Source organism: Colossoma macropomum, unplaced genomic scaffold (genome assembly GCF_904425465.1).
Source record: "Colossoma macropomum unplaced genomic scaffold, Colossoma_macropomum, whole genome shotgun sequence".
NCBI classification, from domain to species: domain Eukaryota; kingdom Metazoa; phylum Chordata; class Actinopteri; order Characiformes; family Serrasalmidae; genus Colossoma; species Colossoma macropomum.
The window spans coordinates 1,833,416-1,853,490 of record NW_023494798.1 but is presented as its reverse complement, the minus strand read 5'-3'; the positions used below and the strand labels follow the sequence as shown (position 1 = coordinate 1,853,490).

The following is a 20,075-nucleotide window of genomic DNA, read 5'->3' as shown; positions in this document are numbered from 1 at the left end:
TCTTTACTTCCACTGACTGGGCACTTTATTAGAAACACCTACCTTCTTCTTCCACTCACTGGCCACTTTATCAGAAACACCCACCTTGTACTTCCACTCACTGGCCACTTTATCAGAAACACCCACCTTGTACTTCCACTTACTGGCCACTTTATTAGAAACACCTACCATGTGCTTCCACTCACTGGCCACTTTATTAGGAACACCCTGGCCACTTTATTAGAAACACCTACCCTGTACTTCCACTTCTTGGTCACTTTATTTGAAACACCTACCTTGTACTTCATTAGAGCCACTTCATTTGTTAAAATTTCCCGCTTCATTAAAACTCAGCTTTTTTATATGTACTGTAACGTTCAGTATGTGAGTGTTTCTTGCTTTGTCAACTGCACAGCAGCACAGTCTTATTTGCTTTCCATGTTTGGAAATACCACAGTTCTGTCTCTAAGTGTTGAAATATCTGAGATATTTAACACCGTCTGGTGTTGCCGTCATGGGAATGTTTCATACGCAACCACTGTGTTATGATATAAAAACAGATTTAAAAATATTGAATCTTGCCAGACTGGTTAGGTCTGCTCATGTGCTAACTCGCCTCAATTTCACCAGCTGCAGCGCTACACACATTCAGGGAGGATCACGCATGTAAGAACGAATACAGATCTTTTCAATTAAAGTATGAAATGTATGAAGCTGAATAAGTCATGATGTTACTGAAATGGAACTGAATCGAATGCAAGGTAAGCGTTTCCTTATTGAAGATGTCATTAAATGATCAGTGAATGATCACATATTTATTCCTATACTGATAGCAGCCCTCCTATTGACGCTAGCTGTTAGCATGGTGTCTGTTTGGAGCCTGAGTGTTTGCAGGAGGTTTCAGAAGATCAAGTGCATTTGAATATGTGAGAGATATAACTGTTATAATCTCTTCCTCTCCAACTTTTTACCGTTATTTTCAGTTATGAAAGGACAAACATTTCCTGCATAGGTTGACAGCATAAATAAGCTGTGTTAATGTGCTCAACATGTTCATGTTCATCAGTGTTCATCATGATTGTCTTCCTCAGTGTGAAGAGCAGGTTTTATGGAAATAATAATTTGACTGTATTCTTCTGTGAACCATTGCACACAGAGCAATGTTCACTCTTTGTGTATAAAATAAGCCCAAAAACAAAAATCAAAATCAATTTCTAAAAAATAATACCGGCCGGGGTTGGTCGCTTGAGTCAACAATGTGCAAAAATGGAAAGGAGATAGATAGATAGATAGATAGATAGATAGATAGATAGATAGATAGATAGATAGATAGATAGATAAATAGACAGATAGACAGGTAGCTAGGCAGACAGACAGGTAGACAGATAGACAGACAGATAGATAGGCAGGTAGCTAGGCAGACAGACAGGTAGACAGACAGACAGGTAGACAGACAGACAGACAGACAGACAGACAGACAGACAGATAGACAGATAGATAGATAGATAGATAGATAGATAGATAGATAGATAGGCAGGTAGCTAGGCAGACAGACAGACAGACAGACAGATAGATAGATAGATACTTTAATTTAGCACCCAGTATCAGTCACACAACACAGGACAGTTATAATAATTAGGGTGACACACGATAAAAAGAAGAATATATCCAAAAAAACAATCTACAGGCATATATACAAATAGAAATATACAAAAATCTGCAATATGATCTATAACCTGAGATAAAAAAGGCAGTGCAATAATGACTATACAAGGAGCCGCACGTAACGGCATATAATGACAATACTGAATAAATTTGTGCATATATTGGTACTGAAATGATACCAAGTGTTATACTGGAAAATTAAAAATAAATAAATAAATAAAAAAGAAACAATCTGTTCATGTTCAAATACTAGGTAACATATAATATGACATATATATATATGACATATAATAAGAATTCTTTTAAAAGACAAATTCTATTTCGTGCTATTCCAAAGAAATCATGTTTACATAACGTTTGATTTTGAACAATCATTTAAAACCACAAATAAGAGTTACACTTCAAAATGCTTTTAGATTTCCAAAATAACAAAAACACAAAAGGACTCTTAATAAAAAAAAAAAGAAGAATAATAATAATAATAGAAGAATTTAATTCCAAATGACAAACCAAACAACAACTGTGAAGTCGTCTGATGTGGCTGACGTGACACCTCACTACTGGCTAAATCTATTTCATAGTTGTACAGTGTTGCTTCAAGGCAACAAATCTATTTCAGCAATTTCTCATAACACAAAAATTAAGTATACGATACTGAATTTTTAAAAGTTAACTCAAGTTTTGGGTTTATTTAAACTCTTCCTTTCATTACTAACAAATCCATCATCATTAAATATGTATTATGACATTGTAAAGTAGGTGAAATGGGTTTGTTACCCTGAGGCAACATATTTAAACAGAGAGTTATTGTGAAATGACTCACGGTAGAGGAAGTCAGATTTCTTTGGTGATGAGAACCAGAAGGCATGATGTCTTCAAAATCTGTAGTATTGATTATGGTAAAACATGTCATAAAATACATAATGAAATGTTTTTGTTTTTTTTTGAGGGGCTGTTTAGCCCTGCAATGTCATGCATGTATCTGTCCATCTGTGTCCATCTTAAAAACACGTTTTAGGCCTAAATACCCTCAAAAGTATTGTAAAACAGTGTGTCAGGCATTAGGTAGCATATCTGGAACCACTTTGTAATTTTTGCACTTTCCGTGAGGGAGTCTTTAGCTGTTTTGGACGTCCGGTTCCTATTAACACCACTGTGAATAATTCTGACTCACAAGTCGGGTGAGTCAAGAGTCAAGTTTCTCTTGAATGCCTTTTTTTAACCATTTATTTATGCAGGAAATTAAAAAATTGGTGGAGTTCCCCTTCAACTTTCAAAGAAAACATGCTCGATTTTTAAATGTGTCCTCAAACTTTTGACGGACAGCACAGCGCACCTACCTCTGCTGACTCCACTGACTCCGCACCTCCAGAGTTCAGCAGCACTCAGTCTGATTATTATCTCTAATCTCGAATCACTCGGCCCTTGTTTATCTGATCTGAGGTCAGCGGCTGGTGCAAATAAGGACAATTAGCTCCGAACCGCTTCAGATTAATGAGCCACTGCCGCCGCGCCTGTCCGTCAAACTCCCTGCCAGCCATTAGCTGATTGACTGGCCGCTCCATATGCATCTGTGTCTCTTTGTCAATATTCATTCACCTCCAGCACAAGGCAGATTTGCCAAATCGCTACGCTGCGCAGCGTAATGGAATGATTCGATTGCCTCTTTTTTCTCCATGCAGAGTGAAAGAGATGAAATTATTATTACGATCTGCAGAGCAGGCTGTGGATGGCAAGAGGTGAGATGTTTGAGCTGGTACTGATGATCCTGTGGGCCTCTGGAGTCTCTTTCAGGACTGATCGGGGCTAGGAGTGGGGTTAGGAGGTCTTTCTCTTTAAGCTGTGTGGAGAGAAGTGAGAGTTAGTAGGCTACAAGTCCATGTGCACTTTTTCTCACCATGCAGGATCTCTCTGCTCACTCCTGGTGGGCGTCTCTATAATTTTATATATCTATGTCGGTATTAGGCTGCCGCATCTGTGACAGAGCTGCCCTCCACCACTATATATATATATATATATATATATATATATATATATATATATATATATATATATATATATATATATAATGTATGCAGTGGTGTGAAACAGTGTTTGCCCCTTCCTGATTTCTTAGTCTTTTGCATGTTTGTCACACTTAAATGTTTCAGATCCCCAAACAAATTTAAATATTAGACAAAGATAACACAAGTAAACACAAAATGCAGTTTATAAATGAAGGTCTTTATTATTAAGGGGAAAAAGAAATCCAAACCTACAGGGCCCTGTGTGAAAAAGTGATTGCCGCCTAAACCTAATCACTGGTTTGGGCCACCCTTAGCAGCAACAACTGCAGTCAAGCGTTTGCGATAACTGGCAATGAGTCTTTTACAGCGCTGTGGAGGAATTTTGGCCACTCATCTTTGCAGAATTGTTGTAATTCAGCCACATTGGAGGGTTTCCGAGCATGAACTGCCTTTTTAAGGTCGTGCCACAGCATCTCAATCGGATTCAGGTCAGGACTTTGACTAGGCCACTCAAAAGTCTTAATTTTGTTTTTCTTAAGCCATTCAGACGTGGACTTGCTGGTGTGTTTTGGATCATTGTCCTGCTGCAGAACCCAAGTGTGCTTCAGCTTGACACAAACAGATGGTCAGACATTCTCCTTCAGGATTTTTGGTAGACAGCAGAATTCATGGTTCCATTTACCACAGCAAGTCTTCCAGGTCCTGAAGCAGCAAAACAGCCCCAGACCATCACACTACCACCACCATATTTCACTGTTTGTATGATGTTCCTTTTCTGAAATGCTGTGTTACTTCTACGCCAGATGTAACGGGACATACACCTTCCACAAAGTTCAACTTTTGTCTCGTCAGTGCACAGAGTTTTCTCCCAAAAGTCTTGGGGATCATCAAGATGTTTTCTGGCAAAACTGAGACGAGCCTTTATGTTCTTTTTGCTCAGCAGTGGTTTTTGTCTTGGAACTCTGCCATGCAGGCCATTTTTGCCCAGTCTTTTGGTCAGCCGGCCACTCCTGGGAAGGTTCACTACTGTTCCATGTTTTCGCCATTTATGGATAATGGCTTTCATTGTGATTCGCTGGAGTCCCAAAGCTTTAGAAAAGGCTTTATAACCTTTTCCAGACTGATAGATCTCAATTACTTCGTTTCTCATTTGTTCCTGAATTTCTTTGGATCGCAGCATGATGTCTAGCTTTTGAGGATCTTTTGGTCCACTTTACTTTGTCAGGCAGGTCCTATTTAAGTGATTTCTTGATTGAGAACAGGTGTGGCAGTAATCAGGCCTGGGTGTGGCTAGGGAAATTGAACTCAGCTTTCCAAAGAGGTGATAAACCACAGTTAATTTATGTTTTAATGGGGGGGGCAATCACTTTTTCACACAGGGCCCTGTAGGTTTGGATTTCTTTTTCCCTTAATAATAAAGATCTTCATTTATAAACTGCATTTTGTGTTTACTTCTGTTATCTTTGTCTAATATTTAAATTTGTTTGGTGAACTGAAACATTTAAGTGTGACATACATGCAAATGAATAAGAAATCAGGAAGGGGCAAACATTTTTTCACACCACTGTATATATATATATATATATATATATATATATATATATATACTTAACAGTTAGTTCTGGCCAAGCTGATATTATTCATTCATATTAATATTGATCTAGCAAAAAATGACAAAACTGAGCTAAACTTGATATTGTGGCAGTTTTATGGCTCAGTCTGTACTTCAAAGGCGAGGCTTACAGCAGACTGAGCAGTGAGTGAGCGGAGTTCGTTACTCTGACGTAGCAACGAGCTGCTTGTTAAGGAACTATAATTAGAAGGAAAGAATTGCTAACACTGAAACATATTAAATGACACGTTCACGGCCCAATTGATTTATTTCTTACTTTATTTATTTAACTGTTGCATAAAAGCAATAAAACACTTGAGATTGTGTGTTATCACGAATAACATCACACCTGTGATTATATTTTGTGATAACACACTCCCTCTCATGTTCTATTGTTTGAATATACAAATACATATGCTGCTGTGAGAAGAAAACCTCATGTCTCCACAATGGTAATTTTACAGGAGAAGGAAAAAACGTGCTTACCTTTCAAACTTAGTCAATGGAACCAGACGTTTCTCCAAGTAATTTTGGGCCATTTCTTTTGGTCCAATCATCATGGAATTTACACACAATATAAAGGGCACAGGCATTTCCAAATCATGTCCAAAACTGAAAAATTTAAGCAGTTTATATTTCTGAGCAGTAATGGTGGGAAGTCTACAGAATATGTTTAATTGTGTAATTAAAATTAAAAAGGAAAGGAAAAAGTACTTACCTGTGAATATATTCCAGAGAAAGGCAGTCATGTCTTCATTTAGGGAAGAAACGAGCTTTTGTCTAGTGAGTTTTAGAAGAAATAAGTACCCCATGAAAAGTTCCGACTTTTTCAACATATTTGTAGATACCGATATTAAGTCTTCATGTAAACAGAGGTGATAGATAAGGTGATATATGAGGTGCTAGTGATGAGAACACCATTAGAATATGTTGGAGGAACTTATTTAACTTCAGACATCTGTCTGGTTCGCTCTTTGTTAGATGGAAAGAGGCCTTCAAAATAAAGGTTGTAGATGCCTGTGAGTCTGGGAAGGGATTCAAGAAGACTTCCATAATAATAAATCAATCTCTGGTATGAACAAGAATTCATAGTCAATTCTATAACTGTAAGTTGACCAGGCCCTGAGGCAGCAAAGCAGCCCCAAACCATAACACTTCCACCACCATGCTTTACAGTTGGTATAAGGTTCTTCTTATCAAATGCCACTGTCTGGAAGGTCATCTGCAAGTGGAAATTTAAAACCACTGCCAAATTGTCTAGGCCATGTCGCGAGACATATATGAATATCTCTAATACGTTTTATGCTGGGCGGCACGGTGGCGCAGTGGGTAGCGCTGTTGCCTCACAGCAAGAAGGGCCTGGGTTCGATTCCTGGCCGGGCAACCAGGGTCCTTTCTGTGTGGAGTTTGCCTGTTCTCCCCATGTCTGTGTGGGTTTCCTCCGGGTACTCCCACAGTCCAAAGCCATGCAGTCAGGCCAATTGGACATGCTGAATTGCCCATAGGTGTGAGTGTGTGTGATTGTATCTGTCTGTCTGTCTGTCTACCCTGTGATGGACTGGAGACCTGTCCAGGGTGTATCCTGCCTTCTGCCCAATGATAGCTGGGATAGGCTCCAGCACCCCACACCCAGAAGGATAAGCGGTCTAGATGATGTATGTATGTATGTTTTATGCTATTGCCCTAACTTACTGTAGTCTAACTTCTTTAAAGGAATTAAAGAAGGAATTAAGAATTAAAGGAATAAAATAATATCAACAAAAAGTAAAAAAGGATAAAAAGGAATGAAAAAGGAATTAAAAGACGTCAGCCGCTGAGTTCTTGTGCAAGGAAGGAAAAGCCTTTCTCTTTGTTGAGCTTTAAGTGGCAAGATGGTTCCCGGGCAACCACAATGCATATCATCTCGAGGCATCCCTCTTTATTGCCCTTTGGGGTGATGAAGTAATCACCCCACCCCTTTTTACACAATTCCATACCACTTTAGTCCCCATTGTTTCCAAACCGTGCATCCTTTTTGGAAACCCTTAAAACCAAACACTCATAATGTGCTTTTTTAAAAAACCATTCTGACCTGGTTGTACCAGGCTGTTCCATCTTTACAGGGTCATCTCACACAGCTTCTTCACCCAAGTTCAAGAGTTCACTTCAGCTATAATTTGTACTGTCATCTAACACAATTCCCCTTTTATTAGTTTTCACTTCAGCTATAGTTTATACTGTCATCCAACAATTCCCTTCCTTTCAGCCATAATTTGTAGCTACGCTTTGTACAGTTTCTTTTTTGAAAAGAGTTCATTGAGTTCATCCTCTTTAGAGGTGATATTCCAAATGCATGCAGTCTATAGCCTTTTTTATGAGATCTCCAAATGCTCAAGTTAGCTAATATTTAGTTTATTGATTATTAATCAGGAATATTTCATTAAAACTTTCCGTCAGCCTGGCTGCCCCAACAAATTTAACCCAACAGTAAGACCTTAAGATGGTAAAGGAAATCTTTAAGAGGTCTAAAATTTCATCACAGGATCTGCAGTTAGCTCTTGCTACTGTTGATGTAAAAGCACATGCATCTACCATTAGAAAACGACTGCACAAATTTGACCTACATGGGAGCTGAGCCAGGAGGAAGCCCTTGTGATCTAAAAAGAACACTAGGGCAAGACTAAAGGTTACTGATAAATATCCAGGCAAAGACCTGAACTTCTGTAACAATATGCTATGGAGAGATGAGTGAAAGATAGAGTTGTTTGGCCACAGTACCAGAAGTTCATGTTTGGCAAAAATCAAAGCATTTGATCAGAAGAATATCATACCAACTGTAAAGCATGGTGGTGGAAGTGTTACAGCTTGGGGCTACTTTGCTGCCTCAGGGCCTGGTCAACTTCCAATCATAGAACTGACTATGCATTCTCTTCCATTTCAAAGAGAGTGCTCAAGGAAAATGTGAGGCCATCTGGAAGAAAGTTGGAGAGCTAGAGCTTCCAACAAGATAATGATCCCAAACATACAAGCAAATCTACCAAGGAATGGCTCAAAAGGAAGAAAGAGAAACCGTTTGGGTTATTAGGGTCCAAATGGTTTATGGAATGGCCCAGTCTGTCAATGCCCAGATGTGAATTTCATCAAAATGATGTGAGGGGATTTGAGGCTGTACATACAAAAAAAAACCCTTAAACACTGCAAAGTTGAAAGAATTCTTCCTGGAGGAACAGCTGAACATTTCTCCCAGCTGACCTACATGGAAGGGACACCAGGAGGAAGCCTTTGCTGTCTAAAAACAAAATCAGGGCATGACTAAAGTTTGCTATTGAATATCTAGGCAAGGACCCAGACTTCCATAATAATAGACAGACAGAGTTGTTTGGCCACAGTACCAGAAGCCATGTTCATGTTCAAGACTGCATTTGATCAGAGGAACTTCATACCAACTGTGAAGCATGGTGGTGGAAGTGTTATAGCCTGGGGCTGCTTTGCTGCCTCAGGGCCTGGTCAACTTCTGATCGTAGAACCGACTATGAATTCTCCTTCATATCAAAGAGCGCTGATCCGGCGCACTGTCTTTTGCAGTGAATTCATACTATAAAGACATTCATAAGAAACAACAGCGTTTGAGATAAGCTGAGCATACTTACAGATGAAATACAGCCCGCTGTACTAACAACTGCAACGAGTCATAAAAGATTAACTCAGTGCAAAGTGCTTTATTCAGTGAAACAGGTGAATTATATCCACTTCACAGCGCAGTGTCTATAGCGTAATCAGCGTGTCGTCCTTTCTGCAGCCGTGCAGATCCTTTTCATCGTGTCCTTTTCATCAGGACAGAGTCTGAGTGAGCGCAGAGCTGCTGGGTTTACTGTGTACCGCAGCAGAGAAACTTGCACTGCATGTCTGTACAAACTCCACTTGAGCCCTTTTTTGTGAATCTAATTTTTTTTTTAATCTTTTTGCATGAACCTCAACTTCATAATAACGCTGCAGTCAGTGTTATCCAAACTCCTCTCGCTCCTGAATCAGAACGGAAGTCAACACAATTATCAGAGGTCGCGAGGGTCGCGGGGCGTACAGCGGCTCGGCCTGCCTCGGCTAAGCTGCCTCTCAATTCAGACTAGATAAGTTCATTTTGTGAGAGAGGAAAACATTTTTTTTTCTGGGTGTTTAGAATTCACCTGCTGTGCCCACTGAATCCCAGCAAAATGAAGAGCTACTGAGCAACACTGCACTACTGCTAATAATGACAACTACACAGATTTTTTTCACAACATTTAACATTGTTTTTTTTACAGTGAAATACTGTATTCATCATTTTATTGTGAAACTAACTCTTCTGACAAATTGACAGCTGAACAGGTGTAAATATTTCAAACACTTTAAAATGATTCAGGCTTTCACAACTTGTTGTTTAATGCTGGAACACTGAGGTTTTATTGTTTATTGGCTTTTGCTGTGTTGCCATTTTTTGGTCATATTTGTGCAAATGAGACACAGAGTTAAAGTGTCTTGTAAGTGTGCATTTGCATTTTGAAAATACATATTTGATCAAATATTAATAGTTAATTTATTACCGTATTTGCAACACAGGTAAAAAAAAAATACATCTCTGTAAAAATACAGAATACTACTGTACTTTAATTGCAGCTTATTATGCACAGCAAAGCTACATCACAGTAATATTGTATACCAGGCGACTGTAAAGTCACAGCATACTGTTGCTGCTTTACTGTTATTTACTGTTAATATGGTACAGAAAACTACTGTGAAAATAATGCAGCTAGCAATCAGTAATTTCCTGTAATTTTACAGTGGAACAACATTATGTCTATTACATTTACCACCACTATTACTCGTACTTATAATAATTTTTATAACAATAATAATAACAATTAACCTATTTTAATTTTGAAATTATGAATTATTCAGATTATTGCAATCTAAATTTATTTGATACCAGAGTATTTTCACAAAGCTTAACTGGAAGTTAAAGCGTGATTTGTAAATCCTTATTTGACAAAAGACGATCTTTATTGTTTTACTTTATCAATTTCATTGTTTTCTGTAAATATAGGCTCATTCTGATATTGATGCCTGCAGCACGCTCCAAAAAAGTTGGGACAGGGGGAATTCAAGACTAGAAATTGTTGTGAAATGTAAAAAAAAAAAACATCTTGGTAGCACAGCCATGATTGGGTACAAAAGGGGCATCCAGGAAAGGCTGATTTCTTTATGAGTAAGGATGGGTCGAGATATAGAAAATAATAATCATTGTTCTTTTTGAAAGTGAGGTTTCTAATATTTAATATTGATCAGTAGCAAGACCAATAACTACGGAGCCCCTAAGGGGCCGTGGTAAAAAAAAAAAAATAATGATATTGCGTTCCCTCGCAAATGTTGTGCATTACGATGCAAATGGTTTGCAGTTGCTTGCAAAAACTGTGCTTTGTTTAAGCTCAGAGACGGAGCAGCTCAATGAATTTACGTTGATGGATTGAAATATAAAGATGTGCCACTTCTCAAAATCAAACATGATTCTGCTGTTAGTGACGCAAACTGAAACTGAAGTCGTGGGTCCTCATACAGTAAAAGCTACATTTACAGAGACTGCAGAGAACAATTGCTGAATAAACTCAGGTCAGACTGGCCAAACTGGGAAAACAGCTTTTAACGTTAGCCATGCTAAAAACAAAGCTCTAATGTAGGCAATGTCGCTGGGCACCTCTGGTCCTATGTTTGCTTGCTGCCTGACAAGTATATATTTTTGCAAGGGAACACAAAACATTTGCGAGGGAACGCATTTTATTTGCAAGAGAACGCAAAATATTTGCGAGTGAATACAATGTCCTGTAGGGGCTCCGTAAATAACTACTACTACTACTAATAATAATAATGGTCTTTCTGTTTCTCTTTCAGTGTGTGATGCTCTGGGCAGACTGTAAAGTCCTGGATGCTATGAGGGTCAGGCGGAGATCCCGGGGGGCAGCCAGGAAGCTCTCTTGCTCCTTCTGGTTCCTGCTACTGTTTGGAGCAGGGGGTCTGCTGCTCTTCATCCACCTGCAGGACCTTTCTGACATGGTGCAACAGCAAGGACCAGGTCAGTAGACCAACTACATCATCGCTCCGGTGCTTTGGTACGGTCAATTTAAACAGCGGACCACCGAAATATGGAAGGTGGTGGGAGCCACATTAACCAGCTCGCTCACATTTAGCTCAAGCGAATTGTTTCAGTAAATCCGGAACCGTGCCATTTCCATCTCTGAAGAGATGACAGTGGCTATCACTCCTCGTTAAACCTTGGCAAACACATTCGCTCTGCGTTCTCTGTGGTACTGAGCTTTATTACTTCTTGAACAGCATTCAAGTGGACCTTTGCGCTGTGGCTGTTACACTGCCGAAGTGAACTCTTATAGCATCTATATCATCAATGACCGAGCTAAATTGCGGTAGGTGGCGCTTTGTTCACTGCATTATTGCTCAGGGTCAGTTTCTGACACAAATGGAACTCACAGTGTTGTTCGCAAGCAGCGGCCTGCTTTATTTTCTATGCAGCTGAATAGTATTCAGGCGCACCTGCACCTGCAAACAAGTGGAAAACGGTAAACAACTATTCTTTACACTCCAGCATGACAGCCGTGATGTGGAGAATGAGGGCAAAGCTGTGGGAGTCGTCTCCATGCACCTGTCCCATCATTACCGGCTGTTTTCAGCAGTTGTGAATGTCAGAGTTAAGAAAAAGGCCACTGTAAATGGTCAGGTGTTGCCCTTGCCATGATACTGACCAAAAAGAAAAATGAATACAGGCAAGTTCATGCAGTATAAAGTGTGCTCAAGAGATAGTACTGTTTTAGTAAAAATCAAGCTCTTCATATCTTGGCAGCATTGGTTTATAAGTAGTGTCCTCAATATAATTAATATTATTTAATAATTTGTGCATTTATTGTTGAAATTTTCAGTCAGTGGACAATTTAAAATGTTCAGTAATTTAGTATATTTATATAGGGTGTCGTAATGACTGATACCAAGCTAACCTGCTAGGGTCAGCCCTTCTTTGCAAGCTAGGTGATAAATCGAATAACTAAAGTTACTGGACACTGAGTGTCTTTACAATCTGGATCACATCATGAAGGAAGGATTTTAGCATTTTTATGCAAGAATTGTTGTTTTGACAGTGTTTAATGGTTTGCTTTGTTGTCTCAAGCTTGTTTGGATTCCTGCTGATGTGTTGCTAGTTAGCGTAGAAATTGTCTACACATCTTAGATCTTAGTTTAGGGTCAGTTCCATGTTGTTACCTGTCTATAGAAATGGTGAGATGAAGTCTGCACTTCTGACCCGTGTCTGTTTCTTTTGATGGAAAAATGAGAAAGTCAATATACAAATACAAACAATAATGACTTTTTATCAAATTCAAATCATAGTGGAGGCTCCCGAGTGGCGCAACCATGATCGCAAGTTCGATCCCTGGTGATGCTACAGCCGTCCGTAGCCGGGAGTCCAAGAGAGCACAATTGGCCTCTCTCTCTGGGTGGGTGGGTAGGATGGCCCCTCCTTCTCCCCCCATCACTTAACGCGATGCTAGTCAGCGCAGGCGTCTGTTAGCTGACACAGCAGATCTGGCGGTTGGCGCTTTCCTCCGAGCGTGTTCGGCTGTCCAATGACGTTGCGTGAGCGACAGTTCGTAAAGAAGCGGTGGCTGGTTTCACAGGTCTCGGAGGAAGCCTGTGTTAGCCTCGCCCTCCTAGTGTTGATAGTATTGTGTGATTGGGGGAGTCCTAACTAGCGGGTGGAATTGGCAACAACTAAATTGAGGAGATAATTGGGTTAAAAAATTAAAAAAAAAAAAAAATCAAATTCAAATCATAGTAAAATAGCTCCTGTTCTACTTACACATACAAATAAGACATGGATTGAAAGTTTAGAATCTGCACTTTGAACAGAAAGAGAAATAATCAGTGGTGACCTGTGACTATTAGAGCCAGGCCTTCAGTTTAGGCTATCAATGTCAAAACTTCACCTTTCCAATAATGCAAATTTTTGTGCATCTATGGGGTTTCAAATATTATGAAAGCACTAAACTAGCAGTGGTACACATTAACAGTTTTTGGCCATTCTTGCTTAAAAACAAAGGTACCACCTTAAAAGACATCCCATATTTGAAGCTTGTAACACACATTAAAATATATTTGACCTAGCAGTTTTACAGTGACTCTTTTAGTGACATAGAGCTGCCGCCACTGTTTTCCATTCTTAACAACTAACTGAAACCGAGCTGGACTGTGGTTCATATCAGTCAGTGACCTATCTAGAACTTCCAGAAGGTCTGGAGTAACATTTTTTCTCATAACATTTTGTCCCATTGTAAATCAAAATGTGATGTGTTGATTCCTCTATCAGATCCTTATTATGTTGGTAGCCAATCTAACATGTAAGGCCTTCAGTTCAGCTCCTGAAGGCCTAACCAATGAGCAAGCTCTCTTGGCTGTATCTACCCAGATACCAAAATCCTGATTTTTCTGTTCATTTCAAGCCTTTTGTTTCCAATAAATATAATAAGTATGATGATTCTAATTCAAAATGAACTGAAACTTCTAGACATTTGTTTTTACTTTATAAAACTTCTCTGAAGACTTCCTAGGCCCTTATGTGAATTATTTTATGGAAACTTACAACATGCTTTTCTTATCGCTGTGACTTCTAAGGGTTAAATAGAAGAAAAAGTTCTGTTTGTTCCTGAAGTTCAGGAGGAGGATGAGGGATGAAAGATGTCACTAGGACAGTAAGCAGAGTGAGTATCTCTCTCTGGAAGGTAAGAGGATTTCAGCACTCGGGCTGTGTGTGCGGACAGAGCTGATATGATATGAAAACAGCAGAATCTTTCTGGCTGAGATTGGACAGGTTAGATGAGGTTTGAAAATAACATTCGGCTGCCGGACTGTGCACCCTCTGACCGCTGCTACTGAATGCAGAGACTGCTTTTTACACTCTTACAAACACACAAACACATGCACAATCATACAGAGGCCTAAATGCTGGTGGGGCAGGAGGAGGGTACCTGTAGTAAATTTGGGCCCCTGAAAATTTCATGCACGGGCCCCCTGCCTCACCGTGTTTGCTCTTTAGCATGCAGTAGGCTGTGAATATGCATATAGGTATGACAAATGCATATCAATACACACTGCTTCTCAAGTGTAGCATGTTGGCTGTCAAAACAAATGTCTGTAGTGAATGGCTTCTTGACTAGTATAGGACAGATACATTATTTCAAGCCCATTATAGATCATGAAATCATGGAATTTGGCCATGGAATAATGGGTATTCATTCTCTATCCAGGCTGAAAGATACAAGAGTGGCTAAAGAGTTCTTAGCATACATAGTGGACACTTTTACATTTCAGTGATTGATAGACCAGGACCACAAAACTTGCAGTAGGATGTTCCATTTGACCAATACAGTTACTACAGCCTAACCTTCCTTTCTATTATAGGGGAATTTTTCCAAATGTCTTTGGAATTAAATCATTAACATGTAAACAGAGTCAGAGTGGTTTGGTGTGAAATTCTCTGTTTTTGCAACACTCATCCGGTCAGAATCGTTCACAGTGGTGGTGATAGGAACCAGACGCATTTAACGCCACTAAAAGCCCCCTCACATAAAGTTATTAAAAAATGGTTATGAGTATACTCCCTGCAGCCTGAGACACATGCACTCAGTAACCGATCATAATTGGATTTCTGCAGTTATCTGATTATTCAAATGGTCATGTAAACACCATATACTCATTGAGTGCATTTACATGCACTTAATAATCTTATAAATGCAGAAAATCAGATTTTGTCAGTAATCCGATCAACACGTTTACATGCACTTGAGTAATTTTTTACAGATAATGTAAAACTCCAGGTCTACATTAGTCAGGCAGTAATCAGATATCTGTTTTGTAACCAGCCAGTAAACTCACAGAAGAAGACGTGCCGTGACATAAAAGTATTGTGAAACTCAAACCTCATACCGCAGCTTTTTTTTAAAAACATCGACCCACTTTACCTGAAAATATGAACATGCATCATCTAGAAGATGAAAAATATTTAAATCCTTCATTTCATCCAGCATGTTTGCAGCGTCTCGTGGCAACGCTGCTTACTTATTTCTGGTACCGCTGTCTGTTTTTGCACTTGCGTGGACTGAGAAATGCGAAAGAAATCACAGTAAGAGTTTAGATGCACTGAGAAATCTGATTACAGAGCTAAAATCCGGCTCTATTCATTTGATTTCTTAATCAGATTTCTAGACCTTACTCCAATCTAAAGAAATCAGTGTGCTGTTTGCATGGCCATTTGAATAATCTGCAGAAATTTGATCATGATCAGATTATTAGTGCATGTAAATGCACTACTTGTTTTATGTGAGTTTTGAGGCAGGTATTTGGCTTTAAACATTTTTATATCTATTCCTGGCAGAGAGGCACATGCAGGGTGTTGTGAGGCAAAATAGTCCCCAAAAAATATTATTTTTCAGATTTATGACTACCATCATCAACATTACACATAAAAACTCATAAGATATGTGTATCTTCACGGGTGGTTTTGGATAGTAACTAAATGGCTATATTTGTGTTGTAGACATTGTGACACCTGGTTCTTATCAGGACTACTGTACTGTCTATTTGCTGACATATATTTGCAACATGTTGCAAAAATGAAAAGGTGACTTTTTCAAAACTTATGACATCTTTTATATTTTATGTTTTATGTCTCCCTAACATGTTAAACTGAGCAAAAACTAGAAATTGTGCTCTGTAATCTGTAGAAAAATGCCATATTTAAGTGTGTTTTCTGTAGAGGATGTGTATTTCCGCACAAATCAAGAAAATATGGAATTTGAGCAGAGGGCAATTTTAACATAAACATTAAGCGCTAGATGCTAACGGGAGGAGGGGTGTGACTTGAGAACATCAACTTGTCTGAGATTTACTGCAGCAATAGTGAGTAAACAAGCAAATTACATTGTAATTTTCCATATTTTTTTGCAATTGGGCTCACTGTACTCATATACACACAGCTGAGTGTCCTCGTGTCTCAGTGCTGCAGTAACAGTCAGCTGAGCTACGACTCGTCTCTGAAATAATAGTTTCTGTACAACGAGGGAATCCTCTCCTCATCACCATGGGAACACCTCTGCACCGAGCGCTCCGGCATCCGATACTCACTGACTGAAATTTAGAGCAGTGTATGTGCTCTCTCTCTCTCTCTCTCTCTCTCTCTCTCTCTCTCGCTCTCTCTCTCTCTCTCTCTCTCTCTCTCTCTCTCTCTCTCTCTCTCTCTCTCTCTCTCTCTCTCTCGCTCTCTCTCTCTCTCTCTTTCTCTCTCTCTCTCTCTCTCTCTCTCTCTCTCTCTCTTTCTCTCTCTCTCTCTCTCTCTCTCTCTCTCTCTCTCTCTCTCTTTCTCTCTCTCTCTCTCTCTCTCTCTCTCTCGCTCTCTCTCTCGCTCTCTCTCTCTCTCTCTCTCTCTCTCTCTCTCTCTCTCTCTCTTTCTCAGAACTCCAGTTATTTTATTTTGCTATTTCTGGGAATTGTAGGAAATGACTGGCCTTCTTCTTTTGCAAGTTAACATTTCAAAGTCTGACCCAGAGTAGCCCCCCTCAGACTAACCAACTCTGACAGTTTAGCTCAGCGATCCAGAGCGAAGGTTCAGACAGAGAGATGGACGTGGACGTACACACACACACACACACACACACACATACACACACACACACACACACACACACACACACATTTCCTCTCAGGAGTCTAAAAAGCTGGCAAAAGCTTCCCTACACTTCATCACTAACCAATACTTGTATAGATTTACACTACATTGTTTACATCATAAAAAAGCATATAAGGCTGAGACTGAGCAATACAATGATATGTTATTGTGATAAATTGTCATAATACACACTATATGGCCAACAGTATGTGGACACCCCTTCTAATTATTTAGTTCTGGTGTTTAGCCACACCCATTGCTAACAGGTGCATAAAATAAAGTACACAGCTATGCAGTCTTCTTTGACAAACACAGGCAGTAGAATGGGTCGTACAGAAGAGCTCAGTGACTTTAAACCTGTCGGTCATAGGATGCCACCTTTACGTCAAGTTAGTTTGTCAAATGTCTGTTCTGCTAGATCTGCCCCGTCAACTGTAAGTGCTACTGTGAAATCTAGGAGCAACAACAGCTCAGATACAAAGCAACAGACCACACCAACTTATAGAGCTGTTGCATTGCTCACTACAGAGTTCCAAACTGACTCTGGAAGCAACTTCAGGACAAGAACTGAGCTTCATGAAATGGGTCTTCATGGCTGAGCAGCTGCACACAAGCCTAAGGTCACTATGCGCAATGCCAAGTGTCGGCTGGAGTGGTGTAAAGTGCGCCACCACTGGACTCTGGGGCAGTGGAAATGTTCTCTGGAGTGATGAATCAAGCCTCTGGAAGTCTGATAGATGAATCTGAGTTTGGTGGATGCCAGGAGTGCACCGTGCCAGGAACAAAGTTTGGTGGAGGAGGGATAATGGGCTGGGGCTGTTTTTCAGGCCCCTTAGTTCCAGTGATGGGTGATGTTAGTGCTACAGCATTCAAAGACATTTTAGACTATTATATGCTTCCAACTTTGTGGCAACAGTTTGGGTGAGGCTTTCTTGTTCCAACATGACTGTGCCCCAGTGCACAAAGCGACCTGGTTTGACAAGTTTGATGTGGAGGAACTTTTGACTGCATGGGCTCAAATTTCCTCAGACACATTCCAAATCTTGTGGAAAGCCTTCCCTGAAGAATGGAGCCTGTAAAGGGGGGGACTGTATCCATATGAACACCTACAGTTTTGGAAAGGGATGTCAGGCGTCTACAAACGAGTGTATGTAATTCTGCTATGAAAAGGACGCAGCATTTTTCTACGCCCACTCTTTCAACTGCACAATAAAAGAAGGTTTAGGGTGGCCGCTTTATTGGAATTAAATCCCGGAGTGCACTTCGGAGGTGCTCTAAACTCACCGAAACCCGACACAGTCCTGACCCGGTCACACAGCTCTCGTCTTACTCTTCATTATCGAGCAGGGCTAATCCCTCTCCTTATCCCGTTTCCTCTCTCTCATTCTCTTTTTCGCTCTTTTCTCATTCTCCCTGACTTTATCTGCTGCTTTTTCTCTCTCAGTCATCGTTATCTCTCTGTCTCGCTATGTTGTTCTCTCCCTTTATCTCACTGTTTGTCTCCCTCTCTTTCTCTCTCTGTAATCACCAGTAAGGAACCTGCTATCGACCCCCCTGCACTACAAGCTTGTAATCCACAGCACTGCTCTGTTTATTCCTGATCTCTGCATAAAAGTGCTGTAAATTGGACCCAAAAATGCTGCCTAATTACCTTCCAGCCATGCAGGGAAAAGCCTATGAAGACCCCTCACTGTAACGAGGCGACACTAAGCTCGTCCGCACTACAAAGCTGCACCCTCAGTGCTTTTACACTGCAGAAATATTCTCTTTCTCAATTAATAAATGTGTTGTGCTCAGAGAACCCAATCAGGGGACACAGCAGAGAGGAGCACTGAAATGGCCTCAGTGTAAAGGGGTTACGCAACACAGACACATATTAACATCACTGTAATGTCTGCTGTACTCTTTCATTCTTCTCCTTTAATAAAGGAGTAAGCCACGAAAGGCCATGCGTTACTATGATTTTATCATGGGAAGGGTGTTCTTAGGCGTGACATGATGTGTATTATTATTAATAATAATCGACATAAACATGTATTCTGCCAAGAAATGTTGTTCCTTTAGAGTATGGTATCATTGCCAAGCAGCCATGGACAGCTGCGTGAGAACGTTTGGTCACCGATCGCTGGTAACTTCATGATTTTTTTTTTATTCTTGTTGTATAATAAAGAACATATGATAACGCAGCTCTGTTTAATGCAAAACCTTTCGCCTTATAAGTATTTTTTGGTCACCAAATTACTATTGTGAGTCTTATTTAGCACCAGTCCAGCTGCACCGCTCTTCTCTTGCTGGGGCTGAATCTCAAACGGCTCCCTGCTCCCTACTTAGTGCACTATGTAGGAATTCAAATAACCAACCGAGCAAATTGTAACTAAGAAATAGTCATTTGGCACAAATCCATTCCTGATAAATGCTGCACTATTTGGCTGTAGAGGTTAGAATGTCTAAACTTTCATGCTAGCACACCATTTAGGGGATATAGAGAGTTGTTTAGGCTGTTGACTGTCTTTTAGCCTGTTAGCTAGCTGACCAGCATAGTTCTTGTTAAGAACATATGTTGCCAGAGCGCCAAAAAAAGGGGTTCTTACTTCATCAGTACACTCGGTGGTCCATGGAAGCAGCATGAGAGTCCATTAACAGCTCAAGGTTTTTTCATGCTGTAATATACAATTCAGTCGCTGAGAGACGGTCATAGGTTTGCGTATACCGTGCATTTTACAATGGCTCTGAACACGGCTCAGCCAATCAGATTTTAGGACCAGAACTATCCGTTTTACAATTAACCTTGTTAAAGGCCAGACAAAGCGTTATTTCTGATAGTGCAGACCAGTGGTCTCCAACGCGGGTCCTTTCTGCAGAGTTTAGATCCAATCTACATCCAATAAGCTGTCCTGCCCCTTACTTCACTCTAATACATCTGATCCAGCCAATCAGGGACTTGGGAAAAGGTTGTTCAGCTGGAAGAGGTGTCGCAAACTGTGGTTGGAACTGGGCTAGGCAGGAAGGTAGCTCTCCAGGACCAGGGTTGGAGACCACTGCTGTGGACAACTAATTTGAGACAGTATCAACCAATTTC

The 20,075-nt window shown here is 40.1% G+C and overlaps 1 protein-coding gene across 1 annotated transcript in view; it reads left to right on the top strand.

Annotated features, from left to right (window-relative positions):
* The first annotated feature begins 626 nt into the window (after positions 1–626).
* The window catches only part of LOC118818131 (carbohydrate sulfotransferase 8-like), a 251,329-nt gene continuing 231,880 nt past the window's right edge, over positions 627–20,075 (top strand). The window contains exons 1-2 of the mRNA XM_036585279.1: positions 627–740; positions 11,164–11,344. Of these exons, the coding sequence (XP_036441172.1) occupies positions 11,170–11,344 (175 nt within the window). The 5' untranslated portion in view covers positions 627–740; positions 11,164–11,169. The remainder of the gene's footprint in view (positions 741–11,163; positions 11,345–20,075) is intronic.